The following is a 24,928-nucleotide window of genomic DNA, read 5'->3' on the forward strand; positions in this document are numbered from 1 at the left end:
GCCAACCATCCTCTCTCTCCAAGGGAAATCAAAAGATAAGGGGGAAAAAAAAAAAAAAATCAATTTTACTATTTTCCTTCTTTAAAGTATGTTTTATGCATCAACAGTACACGTGAGGTTGGCTGAGTAGTTCAACAATTTGATCGAGGCACGTGGAAGCTGATCTGGTCGAACCCAGTGTTGGATGGACACTGTTTCTTCTCCATTACCTACATGCTAAGTGTTGTGGTCCAACTCACTTGTTACTTGGGGACTATTCCTTATCGTATCATCTAGAATCTTATCTTAAACTTTTTTTAATTATTGTAGAAACCATTATTTTGCCATGTTGTGAGCTCTGTTTTGGCTGAAACTAGATTAGTAAATTGAAGGTGATGTCAAATCCATTCCTTATCGTATCATCTAGAATCTAATAATATTCCAATACTGGCTGAAACTAGGGTAGTAAATTAAAGTTAAACTTTAAAGTCTGCTTCTTGTTGATTCCTATGGTGCATCCTCTAGTCTACTGATAGAAATAAACAGAAACTATAGCTAACTAAAAGCTTCTTTGCATGCTCCATGCACACCAAACTGGCTCCCTTTTAGAATTAGTCCCTTCCTTCCCCCCCCCCCTCCCCCCCACACCCTTTTCTTTTTTTGGGGTTTTGTGTGTAACCATGGTTGGATACATTGATGAAACTATCACAAGACGGAATTGCCCTCCTTTGTATATGTAGGGAATTGTATTTTTTATACTGTAAGGGGTAGAAATGGTATTATACATCATAATTAAAAGTATAATGATATCATATGCATAATTTTTTAATCTTATTTAGTTTATATCATATGGTTACAGCTGAGAATATTCCCTTTTCTTTTTGGTAAAAAGAAAGAAACACTCTATTAAACAAAGAAAAGTCATTCAAAAATGACCAAGCAAAAGCCACTACCAAGGGTTACTTTCCTCTTTCTACCAAGGTTACTACTGACTACAGGGTTTAGCTTAGACTGCCTTCAAAGCTCAAATGCACAAATATCCTAGAATAGAAAATTTTAAGGGTGCAACTTATGCAGGAATTTGATCCTCTGCTATCGCCTGCCCATGTGGTCGGCGTGCGGCCTCATACAGGTAGGGGCGAAATGATCACCCTACCCATTCCTTGAGCACTCTAAATTAACTTATGCATGAGGGACTCGACTTTTATAAAAAATGATTCACCCACTCAACTTGGTTTGGGATCTCCTTTTGCAACTCTTTGTCTTGTACTTTCAAGTCCTTAACCTGAACCTTTTCTTTTTCTTGGTTGTAATTATGAGAACCCTGGATTAGACTCTCCGTGAACCATGTACTTGCCTTGCCTACTTGGAGAGGAAAAGTTATATATGTTTTTGGGTCGGTGTTCTTTGTGGGTTGGGACTTGGGAGTGTAGCCTCTGTTGTGCATTGGGATCATAGAGGTGAAATTTCTATCTTTCATGGGGGCAGGATGATCATTTCAGACATTTTGTTTGAGCGTGGACCATACATTCCCGAGAGAACTTTCTTCCATATGTTTTATTTTCCATTACAGAAATTGACTTGACCTAGCTAGCTAGGGCAGCCATACACTTGATTAAGTATGAGAAACATATTGTTGGCTGTAGGGCTCTCTCTCTCTAAAATTCTCACATGTGGAAGCCAAGAGATGAGAGACAATTCAATGAGTTCAACAGATAATATTATACATTACATGAAATGAAACTTTCATGGTAAGGAAGTTAAGAGTTCACTTAGGAACTGCTAATTAAACAACTATATATGTAAATTATTATTATTCTTTTTTTTTGGGGGGGGTGGGGGGGAGGGGGACCTAATCTTGATTCAGTACTTGGAAACAAAATGATCATTAATGATGGGCAGCCAGATCTTGATGTTTTCTTGATCATCCATCCTCCACAGTGAATCTGAACAGTAGTTCCAAGAAGGAGGAGAAGCCATTAATGGAGTTTGTGGACATAATGAGAAACTACTACTGCACATCCCATCTTCTTCTTCTTTACGTCCCTGCTGATTATCTCCCTCATCATAAACTTGTCCTCCAGATCCACTGCTCACGTCTTCTTCCATCAGCTGGTCTATATCCTTCCATATTTCATCCATGGAGTAATAACCTTTTGCAACTTCTTCCAAATCCAAATCACCATCAGTAGTACTATTAATATTAACACCGTTCTCATGCAAGCTTCCTTCCATCATCAGATGGCTTTCAGCCAAAGAATTAGTAACCACCGATGTAGAATCTTGTGACGTTGGTGACAAACTGTTCGAAGAAGACGATGAAGGCGGACGACATATACCTCGTTTTCTCTCTTGTGCTTTCTTCCTCATGTGCGTCCTCCAATAGTTCTTTATCTCATTATCAGTTCGCCCCGGTAGTCTCCGAGCAATTCTGGACCATCTGCGTGTCATTAGTTAAAGCTCAAGTTAACTAGAAAAGATTGTTGGGATTTTACGCGATGTGAAGACTTATAGGTACTTCGACACCCTTAAAAACTAAAGATCGAATTATAGAAAATCAAACCTATTGCCCCATTGGGAATGAAGTTCAAGGACGAGGCGCTCTTCTTGAGGAGTCATCCTTCCACGTTTGAGGCCTGGGTGAAGGTAATTAACCCATCGTAACCTACAACTCTTTCCTGTTCTGTTCAGACCTACAACAAAACGAGAGGCAATATTTAAAGGAAGCTCCCCCCACCCCCCTCTCCAAATAAGCCTTACCTAAGCTTATTTTTTCTAAGCATGCAGTAGAGTTAGTAGTAGTAGTACATGTTCCCCGCCACCCGCGAACCTGAAACTTTGGCTATGGAATCCCAACGACGATCACCGAATAAGCTCACGAAGCACATCAGTTGAAGGTCATCTTGCTCTGTCCACGGACCTTTTCGAGTTTCTTCAGGTGCCATTACCATCAGTTGCCTCTCTCCGACTCCGCCGCCGCCGCCGCCCACGATCCCACTTCCTCGTCTCTATTATGTCTGCGTTGCTAGTGAACAACCGTTCCCGGCCAGGGCTGCCTCCTCCTTCGCTTCTCTCTTCCAGTTCCAATCCTCTCGATCTCACGTCCCTTCCTTGTCCCTTTATCTGTCCCATGAAGTTTAAGCTGCCACTATCTGTATTTATACAACCTCATGATTCTCATTGCACCATACCTATTCGTTGTTGTTAATTTAATCCAGGGAAAAGTTTCTCCTAGTGGGTAGCGAGAAAAGAATCTTTAAGCTAGCGGATTAAGAAAGGGCATAGCAGTGCACGATCAACAAAATTTTGATCCAGCTAAACATTCAATTGGCAGATATTCGAGTATCTGTCTAGAGATTCCTTTTCCAAGCTGACCTCTTAAGAACCTTCCCCTATTAATTAGATTATCCTTATAAGATGGCAATTATTATATAATTATTATAATGACTTTAGTCTCCACTGTTTATACGTTGTGCGTATTAGGACCATCTTGTGATGACCACCATCTTTTGTATTTAGTTTTCGTTATAACCCTACTATAGCTCTTCTATATATGATACCATCAGTACATGTTAATGACGTGGGCATCAATTACCTAAGAGGGGTGTGGACCTCACCCGGGCATGTAGAGTATTCAGGCAGGGTGGAATGGTCATTGCGCCTCCTATATATTAGGGGTACTAGAGAACTGAGCCGGGCAGAAAACTGGGGGGATAAAGATCCCCATGTATGGTATCATTTAGAATTCTCATATGACTCATGATGAACGTACAGCATATGCAAGGTAATCCATAAAGATGAAAGTTACTGAACAAAAAATTTGCCTCATAATTGACATGGTTTTCATCTACTTATAAATCAGTTCAGTTTCAAATTGTTCGTGTATAAACTCTGTGGAAAAGAAAAAGAAAAAACAATTTCTGTAAATTTTTCTACAATCCTAGTTTTGGGTATGATTTCTAGATTAATCTTTGCCATAGAAAAAAAAAAAGGGGGGGGGGTTTCTTAGTGACATCCCTTAAGGTGTCAAATAATTTGTAATTTTACATTTTTGGTTCTTTTATCATGACACAATTTTCTCCAATGAGGGTAATAGTGCCAATTTCACATGTGTACTAGAAAAATAGGAATGGAATAATGACACATTTTGATAATGGCATAATGAAATGTTGCTTTCAAAATTTTTTTGAAAACTTATATATCCTTATCTTAAACAACTTTTAAGAATAAGACATATAAGGGACAATTAAAAAAAGCTGTCAAATTCTAAATGCACCTATAGATATGTCATTTAGACACTTCCAAAAAAAAATATTATGAGAAAAAGATGTGCATGAGTTTGTGGTGTACGTGCCCTCTCATAGATTCTCTGTAAGTGGGTTCTCTTTTGGCAAATCGAAACTTCCCTTTGTCCTTGTAGACTATATATGATGTTAATACAAAGGGAGTAACGTGTCAATCTCTCTCCCAAAAAGTACTATACATGGAGATTGTTGATTGTTAAGACTTCACTAAGCTTCTTTTTTTTTTTCAAAGAATGAAGTAGAACAAAATCTTTTGTTTTATCCACAAAATTGATGCATGATATCTATCCAAATGCACTTTGAAATCTCTTTTCTAAAAGAAAAAAAAAATAATTTCTTTTTTGTTTTACATGAAAGCAAACAGGACTTTACACATATGCATGTATACATGAGAAAATAACTTGAAGAATCATTTTGACACTTAGCATGTCCTTTGTTTTTTTTTTTATTTATTTTTGCACACACCAATCCCAAAAGGTTAATCGACTTTTAGGACCATGGAATGGCCAATATACACAATATGCACACATCCGATGTGGGACTAAACCACGCACTCAGCGCACACAGTGCAACTCTTTTTATTTTATTTTTATGAAAGTGTAATCACACAAACCACACATCAATCCCAAAAAACTAAGCATGTTCTTATTGATCACAACAGACAGTAAAGATCTCTTGTTTATTTGATGAATATCCCAATAACAAAGTGAGATGTCTGCATGAGACATTAGATGGAAGCCATCTTGTGTTAGCTTAGAAGATTAATTATATTTTAATTTTTCCTTTTTTTCCATTTTTCTTCTAAATGAATAAGTAGTAGAGCTAGCTTCCTCTTTGAACATCTTGTTCTTCCATGGGCCTGGTTAACTTTTTAATCTGCGAATAGTTGACCTTATTAGGTTTAACCCATTCATCAATGTTTCAATCCCATCTGATTTGCCATCTGGTAATAAATAAGGGCTGAACAGCACAGGTCAGGAGACCCTTTGTTAGGTACTTGATTGATACGTCAAAAGCTTTAAAATTGATGGAATGCATTAAATCAACTCATTTAACCTATTTCATATTAGGTTGGCCTAATGTAACGCTCATACACTACAATGGACTCCACTATGCACATAACACCCTTATTAAGAAGAAATAAGGGTAACATCGTAGATTAAGCAATCAACGACTCACAAAACTGCAAGAAGCCGCCAATAGTGGGCCAGTATTAGGAGCAACCATAAGTGGCAAAAGACTGTGGAGTGAATGGTTCCACATTACTTGTCTCTATTTTCTAGAACTATTAAAACCTTAAAGTTGAAAGATGATTAAAGCTAGAGAAGGAAGAAGAAGATTCTAAGGCCTCTGAGTAAGTTAATGGAATGTCGGTTGGATGTTTCTTCATTTTCATTTTCTTGTTGGAGGAAACAATAGCAATAGTGTCCCCTGACTTCAGCAAAAGGCCAAAGATACATCAATTAAAATAGGAATCCGAAAGGAAAAGAGAGAGGGAAAAAGGGGTGCATCTTGTTGTATCAAAGCAGTGAACTGAGAAAAATAATTTTTAAAATAACTTAAATGTGATTTATCATTATATCATTTTCAAGATTGTTATTGTTTTTATATATTTTTAAAGTACACATGTAAAACGAAAAGATGTTCTCCTTATTGAAAGTAGAAATGTAAGAGCAAAAAGTAAGCTTACAAAATATTTTTCTCTTGCCAATTTTGATTATAACAAGATTTTATCAAAAGAAAAAGAAAAGTAATGAGCATATGAGTCTCAATAAAGAAGCCCATAAAAAAAAGATATGAAAAATGAAGGACTGAGTTTTTCTTAAACCACAGTGAATGGGAATCCATTTCTCGTAGGAGTTTCATATTTGTTGCGGTGAAATCCGAGCTGATGTCCTCTTGGCTGACCTGTTCTGCACAAGAGAATAACACAAGACAAAGGAGTGTCGGCCTGGACTGGTTAGAATGCTTCGATGCCTAAATCAGATCTTTGCAATAGATAAAACTCAAATCCAAAGAATAGGAAGTGAGAGACCCTTTAACCTGGGCGTTGCTATTTATAGGGTTGAGATGGTAGATTGGTATGTGATCTTCCGAATCAGAGATGGTAGGGAGTGTCCCACATAAGAGTAGTTGTCACCTCTGGAATGAGACACTTGTCGGGTTGGGAGTCGCAAGGAAAGTGTGACCTTAAACTGGCTCGGGCCTTGGTAAGGTTAGCTTACCATACTAGTTTGATTGTTATTCGCCCAAGCGTTAGGATTTGTCCGACGTGTTAGACAAGTGTGTAACAATGGGTCATATGTTGACTGGTAGAAAAGGTGAGTTGTCTGAGTGAGTTGAGTCAACACCTCAGCTCGGTTTCCTGGTCAAATGAGGAATCGTTCTGGTACAATCAGATTAGATTAACACTCAAGTCTTGACTCGACCGGTTGAATTTAGACTTGGTTTGGTTCACCTAAGATTTATATGGTTCAATCTTGGTCAGGCAATCGGTTCACCCGTTCTTTTATCCCTGTCATCCAGCCACGTATCACTTAGAGATTGGTTGAACACAATAAGGTCTGTCAATATGAGAGCGGACGAAAGATATCGATAGAATATTTTGGGAAACATATTAAAACCCTATAAGGGTTTGTTGTGAACCCTAGAATGATTTGGTGAAGGAAAACTTTCTTCAAAAACAAAAAATTATTTTACTGAAAATATGATTATTGGGCTGTAAGACTAACTGAGGCTCACAAATTTCGTGAGGTTAGCATTCCTATATATTAAATGGCCATGCGAGAATTCTGGTCCACCAATGATTCTGCAATCCTTAAGTGCTTAAAAATCCAAAATTCCAAACCAATGAGCATGTGAGCCAATTGACAATAAAAGAGAACAATATATCCATCCAGCATTTACTAATTATCTTGAACATACTAATTAATAACCTCATTATTAACATTATCATTGACTATAGTTAAAAGAACAGTTTAAATATAGATTTAGGGTTTGCACGGGTACTAATTATTATATTAATCCAGAGAGAGCAGACACTTCGAAGTGGGGAATGGTGTCATCTCCTTCGACTGCTCCTACCGTGATGCTGATTTTAGCACTATATACATCACTGTACTGGCTACCTAAAACAGATAATATATTAACTAAAAAACAAAGCTTAATAGGAAAGGAAGATTGAGGAGAGGAAGGTGGGTTTTCATTTGCTTTTGTGGGGAGACCTTGAAAATAGCTTCTCTCTCTCTCCCTCTCTGTGACCTGGATACCACCAATATTTTGTGGCCTCCCCACTAGAAAACCTTTTTTTTCTCTCTCTCTCTCTCTCCTGTTCCTCTGGACATACAAACACACAGAAAAAAACTTAAAATATTACCTTCAAATTGTTTAATATATCATTAGATCCTCAATACTGTAGATGTTGAATAGTTTGAGGCTTTGCACTATTAATTAGTTGGTGAGCATTGGGGTGAAAGGTCAAAAGAGTGAGGGGAAGGGGGAGGGGGAATGGGGGATGTCTCACACAATACTAGCTACGTCCCTCTCTGCCCTGCCTTTCCTTAGAGAGACCCCCCATGATGATGATGATTTGAGTTGGTGGAGACAACCATAAAAGGCATTCCATGCATTAGATATTGCCTTAAATGGGTTCAGATTGCAAATAATGGAAAGGGTTGATTCTCTAGCTTCTCTGATGGATCTTTTTTTTTTTTTGGGGGGGTTGAAACGGCAAGCAATGAGAGACTAATTAAGGATTGAGAGAGGTAGGCCAATCAAAGAATTAATATAAAGGTTGAAAGACTATAGGACACCGACACTCTTAAAGTACAAGAGTAGTAAGTACACGGTTCATGAATCATGATCATTGTGTGTGTCTAGTGTCTACGTCAGTGTTGGAAAGATTTTTAGAAAGAGTTTCCACTATGGGAGATAGATCAACTAATGTGATCATTTGTGTCGATGAATACTATTTCCGATATACTCAAAATGCAAAGTTGGGGGGACTGAAACAACAATTAGATGTCAAAATGCAGTATGGTTACAACAGGTTGTCTTTCACAATGATGCTCTTTCTTTCTCTTTCTCTTGTTATTGGTGAAGTCTAATCTCAATTCTAATTCAAAAAGTACTGTAGTGATTCTTCGACGGGTCGTTTTGCTTTCGAAACATGTGAGAAAGGCCAAAAAGTGCATACATCAACATCATAGGTGTTGATTCCTGAAGAGCTTTTTGAGAGCTTCGATTTGATATGTATTTCACCCTATGTTGGTTTGGATAGAACTAGATGGGTTTTTGGGGGTACTTTTGTACTTTCTAAAGTTAGGGGTTTTCGATCCTATATATTGTTGTTATCTCTTTGAGAGATGTGAGAGAGAGGTTTGGTATTTGTTTCACAGAAATAGTGAATTTGTTCTATCGCTTTGCCGTGGATGTAGCCATCTTTCTTGAGGTGAACCTGCAATATCGCCATTTTGCTGCGTTGTTTTTCTAACGTCTCTCTCTCTCTCTCTCTAGTGTAAAAACTCAATCGTGAGTAGATAAGGCATTTGAGTTATGTGGTTGATATATGTGATACCTCTATTTAGTTGGGTGATTATGTCTTCTTTATATTTTTTATTTTTTGAAGAATAGAGTGGTTAATTATATATATCTGAACCAACTTATAAGTGGTGGACACTAAGCACAAATATGAATATAATGTGTCTTTAATTTTGTGCATTCATTAAAAGTGGATTGTAAGGTTGTCATTATGTCTACAACTGCATTCCTTAAATTGAAGAAGTTAGCATTATTTCAAGTTGATGTAGGAGCATTAGCATTTTAGTAATTTCTATCATTGTTTAGGGTTTTGTGTATCTTTTGGTAAATGCAAATTTTCATGAATTTTCACATACCTGTCTATATAATTTTATCCAGAGTCTTAATATTTGCCAGTTACTTAGATCGATATGAAATTTTATGGTCATTTTGCCTGCATCACGATTGATTCATGTGATAAGTTTGAGTGCAAAAGCAATTCTCCACACGGCAAAATCAATTGCTAATCTTGATCAACATTTGCAATGCTAATGATAAAATTCAATACATAATGAATATTGAATATTGAGTTTTAACTTTGAAACTTTGATAGGAAGCAATGAATTGAATAATATACCTTAAGACTAATGCCCAAAAATAGAAATTCCTAATAAATAGGTAAAATAAAATAAAAATATCAAAACACGAACACCCAAATCAATCTGGAAAATCATGAAAAATTACAATCACATAATTAGGGAAAAATTATATTCACTTGGTAATTACAACACTAGGTTAATAAATCAAATCAAGTGAAACAAAATGCAAATAAAATTAGACTCAACTAGCTTAAAATCCCTCAAAAATATGTCAAGAGTGTATTCTTGAGCTCAGGATGTGTGGCCTCTAAATTACAAAAGTTCAAATGTTTGGATGGTTATAGTTCCGGGTGTAAGTTTGGCCTGATGAACCCAAGCCCGCTCTGAACCCGGATAAGGCCTGGGTTGAACTCGGGTTGGAATCTGTAGACTCGAAGCTGGGCCTGGCTGGCCTGGCCCAACCTGATCCTGTATTTTAAAGGTTTTCTCTACTTCACTCACACTCTCGATCACCACGGTTAGTCGCTTACCTTGCCATTACTCTCTCTCTCTCTCTCTCTCTCCTTCCTTACTAAAAACTTGGACTGAATCACCAACTGGTCTAACTCTATAGGCCATTGCTGGTTGATATTTGAGTGGGTTTAATTAGAAAAGCAAGATCTATCTATTGAAAAAATTTAAACAAGAGAACATCCAGAAGGCGGCAGGGGAGAAGAGAAACTACTGAAGAGAAAGCACAAATTGTTCACCTCATTTGGTTTTTACTGTTTAGTTTCTTAAACCCTCCAAGTTTCTAAGTTCTATCTAGTGATTCGATGGTTAGAAACGTGCAAAGCAGAGAATCAAAAAATAAAAATTGAAATTGATGGAGATTGGAGACTACCCGATTCTAAGTTTTTAAACCTTGGAATGAATAGAACTTATAGAAGGATTGACATAGTTAAGACAACTTAGGGTTAGATTGAGGTTTAAAAAAAATCCGGCCCAACCCAATCCTATTTCACCCCTACCCCTAGTTATAGTTTTAAACTTTATAAGTTAGTCAACATGTACTTGGTGGATTTTCATCCTCTCAAGTGCACCAACACTACCCAGTGCACCACACTTAAGAATCCAATCGTAAAATCATGTGCAGTGGCGTCTTTTTATCCTTACAAGTGTTGGGTGGACGGTTGCATTCTTAAGTGGGAAGTACACCACACTTGAGAGGATAAATTTCCTTAGCGGAATAGCGGGTAGTTAAAGTAATCCACACTTGATTGAGTTTTTTCTCATCCCTCTCTCATTTGTTTTTGACAATTAATATATGGTTAACACTACAAACTTGAGCCTGCTTTTCAAAATTAACCTTTAAATTCATCAGTTTACTTCTACGATAATTATTTCTATGTGTTATATGATTAATAATTTTTTAAACCTCTATAGGTGAATTTAAAATTTGACACCTTCTTTTGTTTACCCTTTGTCTTATTTTCAAAAGTACTTTAATAAGTCTAGGACTCTAGGGTAAAGAAGTGTTTTCAAAAATATTTTGAAAGTCTCGCACACGTTTCAAGTATATACATGTGAAATGACGGGATTTATTTTCATTAAAAAATGACGGTGATATACTAAAAATGCAAAAACATAAAGTTAAAATTATTCGACACCTTAAGGGGTATCAATGGTCAATAAAAAAATATTTTTTCTTAAAATATCAAAACTACCCTTAATGAGTGAAATATTTTTTTAAACGGGACGTAATTATAATTAATGATATTTATAATCACGTATTTTGATTTATAAGTCTGCCATCAGCCCATCACACCATTTTAAAAAATGGATTAAAATCCTCTCCAATTCCCTAAAAGTGTAGTGCGGTGCAATTCAGGGTTGAGAGCTCGACATGTGGAAGATGTTAAATCCAACAATGTTGAGCTCGATTGACCCAGTTTTTTTTTTTTTATTCTTCTCAAACTCGGCACCATTAGACTTAACATCTTTCGCGTATCGAACTCTCAACCATGACCTGCACCGCACTGCACTTTTAGAAAATTAGGGAGGATTTTTTGTCCTAAAAAAACATGTGATATCACACTATTTTATGTTCAAAAGAGCGGAATTATTTAGGAAATAATAATCCATTCTATTTAATTGTATATTTGAGTTGGTGTCATCAAATGATGATTCTCTACTTCGTCGCAAACTTGGGTGGATTCATGACACAAAGCAGGTTCTAAAAATCGGATTGGAATCAATGAAATCGGTCGATTTTATTCAGAATCAATCGGTGCCTATTCCGATTCTTTGCTCATATAGTAGGTACTGAAAGTGCAGCGACTTTGGTCAATTGGTCCGCTTGGACCTTTGGAGAGATTTTTTTTGTCTTTTTTAGCAATATAGATCATCTACGGCCTAGCTGCCCGTAGCAGCCTATGCGACGCAGACTAGGTCGCATGCGTAATGACTGCCTTACCCTTTGCCCAACGCCTTGTCTAATCGCCCTATCACATCGCACAGGCTGCTACGGGCAGCTGGGCCGTAGGAGATCTGGATCTTTTATAGTGTATAAAGTGTCCTTTGTGGACTTTTGAGGCGCGTCTAGTTTGAATTTGCATGGGTCCCACTGTTTTTGAAATGCCAACGGCTACTGTATTAAGTCTCAAATAGCCGTTGGAACTTGTGGAACTCATTTGAAAGCCCCACGCCATATGCGCCTTCCTCTCTCATTTGAAAACACTAAAATTCTACAAACAGGAAAAAGAAAGAAGAAAGACACCACCAAAAGAGACACAGAGAAGCTCTAAAAGTATACCTACAACCATCATTCTCACATTTCTTCTTGATCCACAATTCCAGATTCCAGTGTGTTTGTTTAGTAGTATCGATCAAACCTTACTCGCTAAACAGGTATTCTTTTTGGATAATTCGTCACAACCTTCTTTTCCAATTTATAATGGCGTTTGATATTCTGAATCTCAACTTTTTCAAGGCTAGGGCTTTTCATTCTTTTCCCATTTTAGAAATTTTTAGGCCTTTTTTATTTGCTGCATGACTTGTGAAATTCCTTCATCCCGCTTTTTGGGTGGATTTAAACACTTGAACTGTTTTGCTCTGTTCTTACTCATTCTAGGTTTGAATAGCAGCGACCATGTCTTTCACTCCGGAACAAACAAGAAAAACATGGCTGGGGGTCACCCCATCTCCTGCTCCCTTCCTAACGCCTCGATCTGAAAGGCGTCGAACTGATCCCAGAGTGTTGGATGGCAGCTCTAATCGCCAGGACAGAGATCGGGAGGTTAACGTGCAAGTTCTCGTAAGATGCAGGTTGGGTTTTGAGTCTTAAGCTTACCTTTCTTCCTCACCTTTACCCCCTTTCCCTTTGGGTGTAGTCCTGTTTGGCTTTTAATTTCAAAACCATAAGAAAAATGGCTTTTCCCCTTCTTCTAGGGATATATTTTGAGTCCCTGAAAAGCTGGACCAGGGAATTAGAGAAATGATAGTGAAAAGAATGGATAAATGTTGGCTCACTAGTTTAAATATTTCATTCAATCCAAATGCCAGGCCATTAAGTGATGAAGAACAAAGACTAAACATTCCAAAGGCGATATCATGCAATGAGCAGAGAAGAGAAGTCACTGTTTTGCAAAGTATAGCTAACAAGCAAATAGATAGAGCTTTTACTTTTGATAAGGTATGTTACCCTGCTTTTCCTGGCTATGAAGTATGTCAAATTACATTTTCTGGTTTTGCTTTGAAATATTTGATAGGTCTTCGGCCCCAAGGCACAGCAGAGATCAATATATGACCATGCAATTTCACCTATTGTTAATGAAGTTCTTGAGGGTTTCAACTGTACTGTCTTTGCTTACGGGCAGACAGGCACAGGTAAAACCTACACAATGGAGGGAGGGATGAAAACAAAGGTATAGATAGATTGTTATTGTTCTTTCATCTTATTTTCAGAGTTTTGATATTTTCAATTTCATTTAAAATATTTAAGAACTGTATTGTATTCATTAAGGGTGGTGGAGAATTGTCTGCTGATGCTGGTGTAATTCCAAGAGCAGTTCGCCAAATATTTGATACATTGGAAGCACAAAAGGCTGACTATAGCATGAAAGTGACTTTTTTGGAGCTGTACAATGAAGAAATAACTGACTTATTGGCTCTTGAAGATAATACTAGATTTGTCGAAGATAAACAAAAGAAACCAATTTCCTTAATGGAGGATGGAAAAGGTGTTGTTTTTGTAAGAGGTCTTGAAGAAGAGGTCGTGTACAGTGCTAATGAAATTTATAACCTCCTGGAACGGGGATCAGCAAAAAGACGCACTGCAGATACCTTGTTAAACAAGCACAGCAGGTAGCATTTATTCCTCTCCAATGATATCCAGTCTCAACAGAACCAGAGTAACAGATATGACTTTTTCTCATGCAGCCGTTCTCATTCAGTCTTTTCCATTACCATCCATGTGAAGGAAACAACAATAGGAGATGAGGAGCTTGTAAAATGTGGCAAGCTTAATCTTGTCGACTTGGCAGGCTCAGAGAACATTTGTCGATCTGGCGCACGCGAGGTATGATGCTGTTATCATTTAGTTTTGTTGTTTGGGAAAAGATATTTTAAGTTTTTGGTAATTAACTGCTGTTTCCAAAATCCAGAACAGAAAATTTCCTTCGAATAGCAAAAGATTTAGGGGGGAAAATGTGAAAATTTCGGAATTCAAACACTGGTTTTGAATAACATAAGATTGTGAAATACTTCAATGTATTAGTTTCAGTAGAATGCTAAGTGATTTGCCCATAATCTAGCTGTCCAATAAAATTTTCTAATGAATGTTTATAATGTTATAATAATTTGAATTCAAACACTCAATTCGAACAAAATGATGAGAGCTATATCCATGAATGGTCTATAGTACAGATCAAAATTGAGCACCACACCTCTTTACAGTTCTGACTTTTCTCGAATATGGACAATGTTATTTGTAAATATGATAGAATAAATGACAAGATGGACTTTGAGTTGTGCAGAGAAAATGTAGAACCCAAAGTGCAATAACATGTGTAGATTTTCAAAAAACATGGTCCCAAAGCTCTCAAGGTTCCAACTCCGCGGCTTAAACTGGTGTCCAGCTAAAGATGTATGGAAATTAGTATTTCTGTTTTACTTGTGCAAAAGCAGTCAGCCTTTTTCATAGTTCCGAAGCACTTTACACTTCTCTTTTCAATAGCTTAGGATAACAATGGAGCACCCAAGTTATCTCATCATCTTAGTTAAGTATATAAAGTATTCTTCTTTACCTCTTGTGAACAACTATTCTTGTTTCTCCAACACATTACAATAAATGAGAGAGAAACAATTAACAAACTTTGTATTTGGGAATGAACATGGTACAATATCAACTTTACCTCATCTTTGTCAGATATACAACTCAATTTGTTACCCCACTAAGAATAGCATAATCATATTAGTCCTTTTAGTACAAGTAAAACATTAGATGGTTTTCGTTGGAAACAAGATCAATCACAATGCAGTAAATAAAACACCTAAAAGAATGAGAGATGGTTGGTAGAGCAGACACCACCAGGCGAGATGTAAATATTGAATCTTAGGGATTTTTTAACCTCATCTTTCTCTCGGATCACAATATTATCATGTAAAACCCTAAAGGATACCCTGCATATAAGCATGCAGTGTAGATATAGTAATGTTCCTATAAAATTTCCAACCCAAAAGCAAACTATTGGGTGTAGGGAGTCACAAGTATATGAGGACAACAGGGAAGATTTTAGGGGTAATTGACGTGGGACTATTCTCCCAACACTTCCCCTCACGTGTAGGAAGGACGGAACTGCGTTCATGCACACGGATGCATGGATGATGGAACGGGACGGAGGCACAATCATTACCTGCTTTGAGACCATGTAAATATCTAACCCAAAATCTCGAACTATTGGGTGGAGGGACTCATAATAAGTATATGAGGCAACGGAAGACTTTAGGGGTAACTGATGTGAGACTGTTCTCCCAATAGCTTCCCCCCCCCCCCCTCCAAATTAAAGAAATACCAATCAGAAGGTTTCTATTCTAAAAGGTCTAAGATTTATATACAAATGAACATTGATCTTTAGATGCTAGCTTCCTTAGTAATTCAAAAAAATATCTGCTTATTTAAATTGATTTTTATCATTTAAAGAAAAGTCAACGTTTTCCTTTAATATTTTATACATATACATATTTACCACTGACTAAATTTTTATGCATAGAAACTCTTAGAGTTCATGTCTAGCCTTTCAATTGAATTTCCAGGGTCGAGCAAGGGAAGCAGGGGAGATCAACAAGAGCTTACTTACCCTTGGCCGTGTGATAAATGCACTTGTGGAACATTCTGGTCATATACCTTACAGGTTTGTGCCAATAGAGCATCCCTAGACATATCATCTTAGTTTATAAGACCATATTGCTGTCCCATCTTTAGTTTATGGAGTTTTCTTAGTTCACTTATCTTCCATGTTCCAAATTTTAAGCAGGGATAGTAAGCTGACACGGTTGTTAAGAGACTCATTGGGTGGAAAAACAAAAACTTGTATCATAGCTACTGTTTCTCCATCTGCACATTGTTTGGAAGAAACTTTAAGCACACTTGATTATGCCTATCGTGCTAAAAACATCAGAAACAAACCAGAGGTGTGTCTCCCTTCTTTTGCTCCTTCTAACATTATCAAGTTTTACATCTTCCTTTTGCTTAAGGTGATCTTTTCTTGTAGGCGAACCAAAAAATGTCCAGGACTGTTCTTCTCAAAGACTTGTATCTAGAAATTGAGAGAATGAAAGAAGGTTGTTGACTTACTTGCATTTTATCTTTACATAATCCTATTGGGAAAAACTATACCATGCTCACAGATTCCCACTTCCAACAAATTGGAAACAGATTTACGAGCAGCAAGGGAAAAAAATGGTGTATATGTTCCCCAAGAAAGGTTTGCCCAAGATGAGGCAGAGAAGAAGGTTGGTTTTTGCTTACAAGACTCCAATTCCTCTAGTGTCTTTACTTCAGATGGACTTCTACTGAAAAGCATATTCTCAAAGTATCGGTATATTTTATAGTGAAGAATATTATTGATCATGGTTTGAACATGATCCTAAGTTTTTCCTCTTTAAATGGTGGATCCAGAACCCTTCAAACACTCCTATGAATCTTTCAGTTTCTTTTTTTCCCCCTTTGTGGTACTCATGCATCTTCAATTTGGAAGGTCAATTACCTTACCCTTGTTCTTAAGTTTTCATTTTAAATGGTAACGTCGAATATATCTGACAGGCAATGAATGAGAAGATAGAACAATTAGAGATTGATCTTGAACAGAGGGGGAAGGTATGACACACTTGCTCTCTCTGTTCCTCTTTTTCTTGTCATGTGGTATTGATCAAATACATAATATATGACTTTATGTTTGTAGGAAGTTGATACATATCGAGAGCTCTACCTTACTGAGCAAGAACAGAAACTGGATGTGGAAAGTGTTCTCAAGGAATGCAAGGTAGATAAAGATCTGGGATCTATGATTTACCTCTTAGTTTCTTCTGACAAGGCATCTATTCCCAGTAAAACAATCTTGATATTTTCAGACAAATCTGGAGAGCAGTAAGAAGGATTTTGAGGGCCTTCAAGAGCAACACAGGACAACCATATCAACTCTGAAGGAGAAGGAGTTCATCATCTCAAATCTACTACACTCAGGTAGATCTGGTGAACTGAAATATCTTGAGCGTGATCAGTTGGTTCAAAGCTACATCACTTATTGATTTGCCACCAAAAATTTTGAATCTTTTATTTACAAAACAGAAAACTCTCTAATTGAACGGGCAAAGGAGTTGCGTGCTAATTTGCAATATGCATCAGAAGATATAACCACATTGTTTGCAAAAATAGGTACACAACCCTCTCAGTAACTGTGTGATGGTTATGACCCCCATGATTGCTAGAATTTTACACTTACATGATTAAATGTAAGAATGTCTTTTCTTTCTGCAGATCAGAAGAACCACATGGAAACGGAAAACCATGGGCTGATTCTGACATTTGGGTCCCATCTTGATCAGAGCTTGAAAAATCTGCACAAAACAATTCTAGGGTGTACCTCTCAACAACAGCAACATCTAAGATGCATGGAAGAACATATAGGCTCATTTATTGCAAGTAAATGTGATGTAAGAGAAGGAACTATTCTGCTTTTAAGTAACATTAGTTGCAACCTGATTTGATGTACTTACTGTAATTTTCTACACTGTTGTCAGGCAACAAAAGTCTTGGAATTAAAAGTTGAAAAAATAAAAGATACATATACTTCTGGGGTTGGGCTCATGAAGGAGCTTGCAAATACACTGCAAAAGAAGGCTTCTTCTGACCTGGAGCAAATAAAATCAACAGTTTCAGCCCACACAATGGCTGCTGAAAAGGTAGGAAACAAAAACGAACAGCTGAGTTTTATAAGATGCAGTTGTCTAGAGATCCAATATAATGAGGTTTAATTTCTGTTATGTATTGCTTTTTGCAGTTCCTGTTAACTGCAGTTTTGGAGGCTGGGGAGGTTATCTCTGAGATTCAGAGCTCCCTTGATGCACAAAAGCAGCTCTTATCTCTCTCTGCTCAACAACAAGATGAGGTTTAAATAGTTTGTTAGTTTATTGAGTTAAATGTCAGAGTACTTGATTATTATCTTGTTGGTTTTATATTAGTTCTTCAGTTCTTATGTTGCTAATACTTCAGTGGAAGTTGTAACTCTACTGCTACAAATTAGTCTTAATTCTTTCTGTTAAACTATAGGGACTGCAAAGGAGTCTGGTATCAGCACAGTTGGTCTCAAAGGCAACATTTGATTTCTTTAATGACCTTCATCAGCATGTTTCTAAACTCATGACCATTCTTGAAGAAACTCATGTGGAAAAATCCCATCAGTTGGCATCTTTTAAGAAGAGGTTTCAGGTATGGTATCCCAACTATATTATGATTAATAATTGAGAGACAAATCCCATCAGTTGGCATCTCTTAATTGGAAAAATCTCAATTATGATTAATAATTGAGAGACAAAGGGCTCATGAATTTCTTTTTCTGCTCAAATAGGAAGAGTCTGCAAGAGAGGAGAAAGTGGCTCTCGAAAAAATTGCTTTGATATTGACAACATTAACATCTAATAAAAGCGCAATGGTCAGCTTGCCACTCTATTCTTCATGATTCTATTTTCTTGAACAGGAACACTTAGAAATGACTCTCCCATATGTTCCCTATGAGCAGGTTTCAGATGCCCTAAGGAACATGAATGACGAAAGTACAGAAGAAAAGCAAAAATTGGAGCAAGAGGTGTCCAACATGCAGCAAGTCTCAGTGGATGCTAAGCAGAAGTGGAACGAATACATAGAAAAGGTACAAAGCAATTTCTTGGAAGACACATTCTCAGCAGCTGGGACTAGAGCTACGATGGAAAACATTCTCCAGGAATGGTAAGTCTTTTTTTTTTAATGAAAATATGGAATTTTATTAGTTTTATTATCCATAGATAGGACCAGTACAACATACTTTTTTGGACACAAGGACTGTTAGGCACAATTTGAATTTCATGTTCTTCACATTTCATTTCTTTTTTAAATGTTTGATACAAGAAGAGTCTAAAAAGGAATATAGAGGATCTAAAAAGGTATAAATTTTCCAGAAATGAAACTAAGAAAATTGTGGGAAAAGCAAGGGTGAAGAAATATGAAGATCTGTATAACAATCTGACCACACAGGAAGGGGGAAAAGATATCTATAAAAAGAGTGTATCCAGTGCCACGAGGCTTCCGACATTGCGGGGTCTGGGGAGGGTCATAAAGAAGCTGTTCTAGACTCGAACCCACGACCACTTGCTCACAATGGAGAAACCTTACCATTGCGCTTGGGTCCGGCCTCTGGGAAAAAACTATTAATAATATAGCTGAAATGAGGGAAAGGAAGAGTTGAGATCTCGACCATGTTAGATTTGTAATAATAGTGAAGATGGTAAAGTACTAATAAGGGATGAGAACATTAAGGAGAGGTGGAAAGATTATTTCTACAACCTACTAAATGCTAACACTTCGAGTAATAGTGTCTCGAAAGACTGCATTATCCAATAAGACACCATATGTCGTAGATATATATGAAAAATTAGGGTGTTTAAATAAAAGAAGCTTTGAGGAGGATGAAAGTAGTTAAGGCAGGCCCAAATGAGCTTCCAATAGAAAGTATGGAAGAGATTAGGAATCTGTTGTTTATCTTGGCTATTTAAGTTGTTTAATAAGATTATGAGCACAAGGAAAATCCCTGTTGAATGCTGAAGAGGCATTGTGGCTGAGATTTAGAAAAATAAAGGTGATATTTAGAGCTACAATACCTATAGAGGTATAAATAAAACTAAAAGCCATAATAAGACACCATATGTCGTAGATATATATGAAAAATTAGGGTGTTTAAATAAAAGAAGCTTTGAGGAGGATGAAAGTAGTTAAGGCAGGCCCAAATGAGCTTCCAATAGAAAGTATGGAAGAGATTAGGAATCTGTTGTTTATCTTGGCTATTTAAGTTGTTTAATAAGATTATGAGCACAAGGAAAATCCCTGTTGAATGCTGAAGAGGCATTGTGGCTGAGATTTAGAAAAATAAAGGTGATATTTAGAGCTACAATACCTATAGAGGTATAAATAAAACTAAAAGCCGTACTATGGGGAGAGAACCAATTTGGTTTTATGCCAGGAAAATCCATGACAAAATCTATTTACTTAGGAGACGACTCATGGAAAGAATTAGAGATTGCAAAAAGGATCTCCATATGATCTTTATTGACCTAGAAAAATCTTATGACAGAGTCCCTAGAGAGTTGATTTGGCAACTAGAGAAGAGAAGTGTTTCAAGTAAATATGACATAATTAAAGATATGTATGATGGTGTGGTGACTAGTGTAAGAACTATTGGGGGGGGTCAAGGTAGAGAATTCCTAATTACAATTGGGTTACATCAAGGATCAGTTTTAAGACATTCAAGATGAGGTTCCATGGTGTATGTTTTTTGTTGATGATATTGTTTTGGTGGATGAGACAAAAGTAGGGATTAATGTCAAGTTGGAGTTATGGAGATCAACCTTGGAATCAAAAAGTTTTAAGATAAGTAGAACAAAGATGAAGTATATATGGGTATGTAACTTCAGTTACACTAGGACGGATAATGAGGTGGTGAAAATTGATGAGAGGGAGATTCTGCAAAAATGATTATTTTAGGTATCTGGGCTCAATCATAAATAAAGAAGGTGATATAGAATATGATGTTTCACAGAGAATTAAAATAGGGTGGATGAATTAGAGAGGTGTGTCCGGAGCGTTTTTTGATCGACGGATTCCTTTAAAACTTAAAAGAATTAGGACAGTCATGCGATCGGTTATGATGTAGCGGAGATGAGGATGTTGAGATGGATGAGTAGCAAAACTAGGAAGGAAAGTAAGGAATGATCATTAGAGCTGATTTGGGAGTAGCTCCGATACATCAGATACTCATATCTACGAGAAAGTCATTTGAGGTGGCCTGGTCATGTTCAGCAGAGGCCTTTGGATGCTCCAGTACGAAGGAGTGATTTGATTTAGATTGAAGGAACTAAAAGAGCCAGGGGTAGACCAAAATTGCCCGTAGAACCAGCAATCCAATCTTGGTTGTATTGTGAACTGCTATTAATGAGATATGTATCTAATGGGATCAGTGCGGTAAGTTTTTAAAGAAGAATACCGATGGTGAATGTCGACTTGACAGCCTCAAGAACCAGCAGTGAAACATCTCCATGGTCGTATAGTATTTAGTTTTGTAAGACATGTCCAATATAGTTTGCAAAAGTATGAAACTGAATTTTATAAGACATTCTAATGTGGCAACTTGCAATTATAACGATGTCATATTTCACTACATAATATCCATATATTTTTTGGTAAGACTACACAATATCTATTGTATGTTAGAGCACTTGAAGATAGGATTAACACATCATAACAAAACATTTATGGTAAATAGAACATATCTTGAATGAATAATAATTAAGAAGTGTTCAATTCATGGAAACATATATAGTAGAAATCAACCGAAAATGAAATACAAAAGGTTTTTGTACTTGATGGAAAAATTTATGTTACAGCAAATATAAGCAAAAAATGTGTGAGAAAGTAAGATGTCTGAATAAATACTGGAAACGAAGATAGGAGAAGTAAGACTACACAATATCTATTGTGTGTTAGAGCACTTGAAGATAGGATTAACACATCATAACAAAACATTTATGGTAAATAGACCATATCTTGAATGAATAAATAATTAAGCAGTGTTCAATTCATGGAAACATACATAGCAGAAATCAACAGAAAATAAAATACAAAAGGTTTTTGTACTTGATGGAAAATTTTATGTTACTGCAATATAAGCAAAAATGTGTGAGAAGTAAGTAAGATGTCTGAATAAATACTGGAAACGAACATAAAAGAACATATTAAATTTTTCAGTACTGTCTTATGATTGACAGGTGCAAAATGCATGGTAGGATCCACATGTTTCCTTGACATGGATTTTCTGAAAAATGGGTGATGTTACCAATTCTATATAAGTTCCAAAATGATCAAATCTCTTCTCCCAATGCAGCTCAAAGAGAGTGGAGGATTCCAGGAAACAGTGGGAGAATGCTCAGTTATCCATAGACCACCTAAACAGGAGCAGTATCATAGAGATAGAATCTACAGTAAAGTAAGTTTTTCCATGGATGCTGAATGCCCTTTCTCAATTCATTCATTTTTTGCTCTTCTTGCATCTGACCTCTGTTCATTTCTACAGGGAAGATATTCATTCAAATCACATTGCACTCGAAGAGTTTGTATCTGCATCCTCCTCTACTGATGCAAAATTCAATGTCAGAACTTGTGATCTGCTGGCAGCTGTGAAGGGTAATTCTACTTTAGGAACATTTTCATTTGAATTATTCTTCATACATATTGAAGTATATGTGATTAAAAAAAAAATTGTTCTTGCAGACTCACTTTTGCTGGACCATGAATCTAAGAAAGGAATAGAATCTATCTCGACCTTATGCATGGATCAACTTAGATCTGTTCAAGACAATCATAGTGAAGGCGTATCAAACCTCAGAAACAGAGCAGAACAATGCCTCCGAAAAGAGTACTTGGTATGATTATTTGAATGCCCTTCTATATTTGAATATTTTTACTTTTCAAAGGAAAATGCTCTCTATCTCTATAAATGAAGTTTGAATTGACTGAGAATTAATATTGATTTCCTGTGCCTGGCATGTAAAGCTTGATTCTGATAATTCTCTCTCTCTCTCTCTCTCTCTCTCATGTGCTTTATAGCAAGTGTGTATATTTGTGTTTGTGATTAGAGAGAGAGAGAGAGAGAGAGAGAGAGCAAAGAGAAAAGTCAAAGAAGCTTACTTTGATGGCCTGCCTAATTTCCACATGGACCTGCCAAAACTCACATTACTTACTTGTCCACTCAACCCAGAAAATAATGTATGAATCAATGTTGAAAACAATAAAAAAAACCAAAGCCTATTAACTTAGATTTTCTAAAGTTGGAATCTATACTTCATTGAAGAGACAAAACAAACATTTAGGTGCCTTGCACTGTTGTTTTTTTTAGGCATCAATTGATACATTGACAAATCACAGGTTGATTCTAATGGAATGCTTAAGAAGCGAGCAATAGAAGTCCCCACCTTGGCATCGATTGAAGCATTGAGGACACCAGTCCTTGAAGATCTAACAGAAAAGATGAAATCAATGAACAGATCAAAAGGGAGCAGTGTAGATAGCAAGATCCATCCTTGCACAGAATCACCTAATAGAACTCCTTTTGCAGCTGTCAACTGAAGGCAGAAGGAAGAAGGATGATAGAACGTGAATGACGTGTGATGGAGGTAAAAAGAAAGCAGTAGAATCAGTGTCTGTTGTGTTTTTTACGAGTCTTTCGACCCCAACTTTACATGCAGCTGACCTGAGCTCATCAACTGATGAGAGAATGTATCTTATGTAATATAAAGAGAACCCTCGTGAGAATGGATGTGGTTGCATCAACTTGCATCTGATCTATGGGCAAATGATCAAATTTCATGTGTTAAAAAGAATGGATAATCAATTGTGTGGTTGGTTGATTAGATGGAGGAATCATCCTCTCATATGGATTTTTTTTTTCGCTCTTTCCTTTGACCATATGGACCCTCCACACTAACTTCTTGGTGAACCCCTCTTCACCCCCCCCGGATCGCTATCCTCTGCTGTCCGCTGCCCGAACAGCACCTGCTGTCCCCTCACATGGGTGCGAAATGATGACTTAACCTCTCTGCCCGAACACAACAAAGAATGTAAAGGTCAATCACCCAACAAAGATGGAAAGAACCTAATCTATTCCTATGAATATGATACAAATCAATTATCCTAGTCATGAGATAGCTATGAATATGATACAAAATCAATAATCCTAGTCATGAGATAGCTATGAAGACTCATATGGTAAGAATGTTCTATAATGCTGAACCCAATTTTTATTGATCAGGCTGGGTTAGAGAATTGCCAGCCTGAGTTATTAACCTTATAGAATGAGAAAGATCTACTAATTGTGCAGTTTGCATAGATTTCTATTGATGTTTATTAGTTTTTAGCATTTTTTTGGATTTTGGAATGAAATAACGAACTTGAAAATACTTTTATCAGGTTGGGCTTTTAAGCTTAAGTTGGGCCTGCCCAATTATGTTTGGGCCAGTCCTACCCCCAACCCAACCTGCCTAATGAACTCTCCATTTTGTTTTAATCTTAAATATTAAATTTGTTGTTTAGGTGAATAAAGTAAACATAATTAGATAGATCCTATCTAAATTTGTGCAATTAGTAGGATTCATGCAATGCTATAGTTCCAAGAATTCATAAATGTTTATGTATGTTTCTACAATAAAATATTTTGTTTGGGAGTCTCCCAAATTTTGTTTTTAAAATTTATTTTATCTACAACATAGGTGATTCATATCCAAGCAAATATAACATTTTTTTTGTTTTAAAATAATCTTACATATAATTACGCCTTCAACCCCACCCCTCCCAAACAAGAAAAAATATCTAACTGACTGACCTTTCATTTCTAATCTAGGTTGAACATGTATTGACTTTCAATAGATTAGTGTCTACGAGGCCTTAATCTCCTTGTCACCTCTTGGAGAACTAGGAAAACTTGACATTAATAATCAATTCATTATTTTTCTACCAAAAAAAAAAAAAAAATCAATTCATTATGTCATTTACTTTAATATTAATGATAAAAAAAAATAATTTAATTGAAGAGTTATAGATTTGATCAAAGAATGAGCTCACTTTTTTGTTTTTTGTTTTTTTTTTTTTTAATGCGCATGTAAAACGTGAATTGAGTACATAAATTTTTTTTTTTTTTTTTTTTTTTTGCAAAATTATATTTTCAGTTGGGTCACCGTCTTCGCTTTTTG

At 36.5% G+C, this 24,928-nt stretch overlaps 2 protein-coding genes across 2 annotated transcripts; one reads left to right on the forward strand and one right to left on the reverse strand.

Moving 5' to 3' along the window:
• Positions 1-1,826: 1,826 nt before the first annotated feature.
• LOC122645879 (transcription factor MYB59-like) lies at positions 1,827-11,851 on the reverse strand. The gene is made up of 4 exons (XM_043839281.1): positions 11,848-11,851; positions 2,810-2,941; positions 2,543-2,672; positions 1,827-2,419 (listed from the first exon to the last, which is right to left on the reverse strand). Exons 2-4 carry the CDS (start codon positions 2,928-2,930, stop codon positions 1,843-1,845), a joined length of 828 nt encoding a protein of 275 aa, XP_043695216.1. The 5' UTR covers positions 2,931-2,941; positions 11,848-11,851; the 3' UTR covers positions 1,827-1,842.
• A 317-nt stretch (positions 11,852-12,168) lies between these two features.
• Positions 12,169-23,317, forward strand: LOC122661682 (kinesin-like protein KIN-5B). Its single transcript, XM_043857506.1, has 24 exons — positions 12,169-12,289; positions 12,513-12,706; positions 12,944-13,073; positions 13,150-13,305; positions 13,404-13,744; positions 13,820-13,958; positions 15,695-15,792; positions 15,916-16,072; positions 16,153-16,222; positions 16,317-16,393; positions 16,704-16,757; positions 16,843-16,923; positions 17,012-17,123; positions 17,229-17,315; positions 17,418-17,593; positions 17,681-17,842; positions 17,941-18,048; positions 18,210-18,368; positions 18,508-18,591; positions 18,679-18,884; positions 22,069-22,170; positions 22,258-22,367; positions 22,455-22,606; positions 23,109-23,317. Exons 2-24 carry the CDS (start codon positions 12,531-12,533, stop codon positions 23,307-23,309), a joined length of 3,138 nt encoding a protein of 1,045 aa, XP_043713441.1. The 5' UTR covers positions 12,169-12,289; positions 12,513-12,530; the 3' UTR covers positions 23,310-23,317.
• Positions 23,318-24,928: the final 1,611 nt, after the last annotated feature.

Source organism: Telopea speciosissima, chromosome 1 (assembly GCF_018873765.1).
Source record: "Telopea speciosissima isolate NSW1024214 ecotype Mountain lineage chromosome 1, Tspe_v1, whole genome shotgun sequence".
Lineage (NCBI taxonomy): Eukaryota > Viridiplantae > Streptophyta > Magnoliopsida > Proteales > Proteaceae > Telopea > Telopea speciosissima.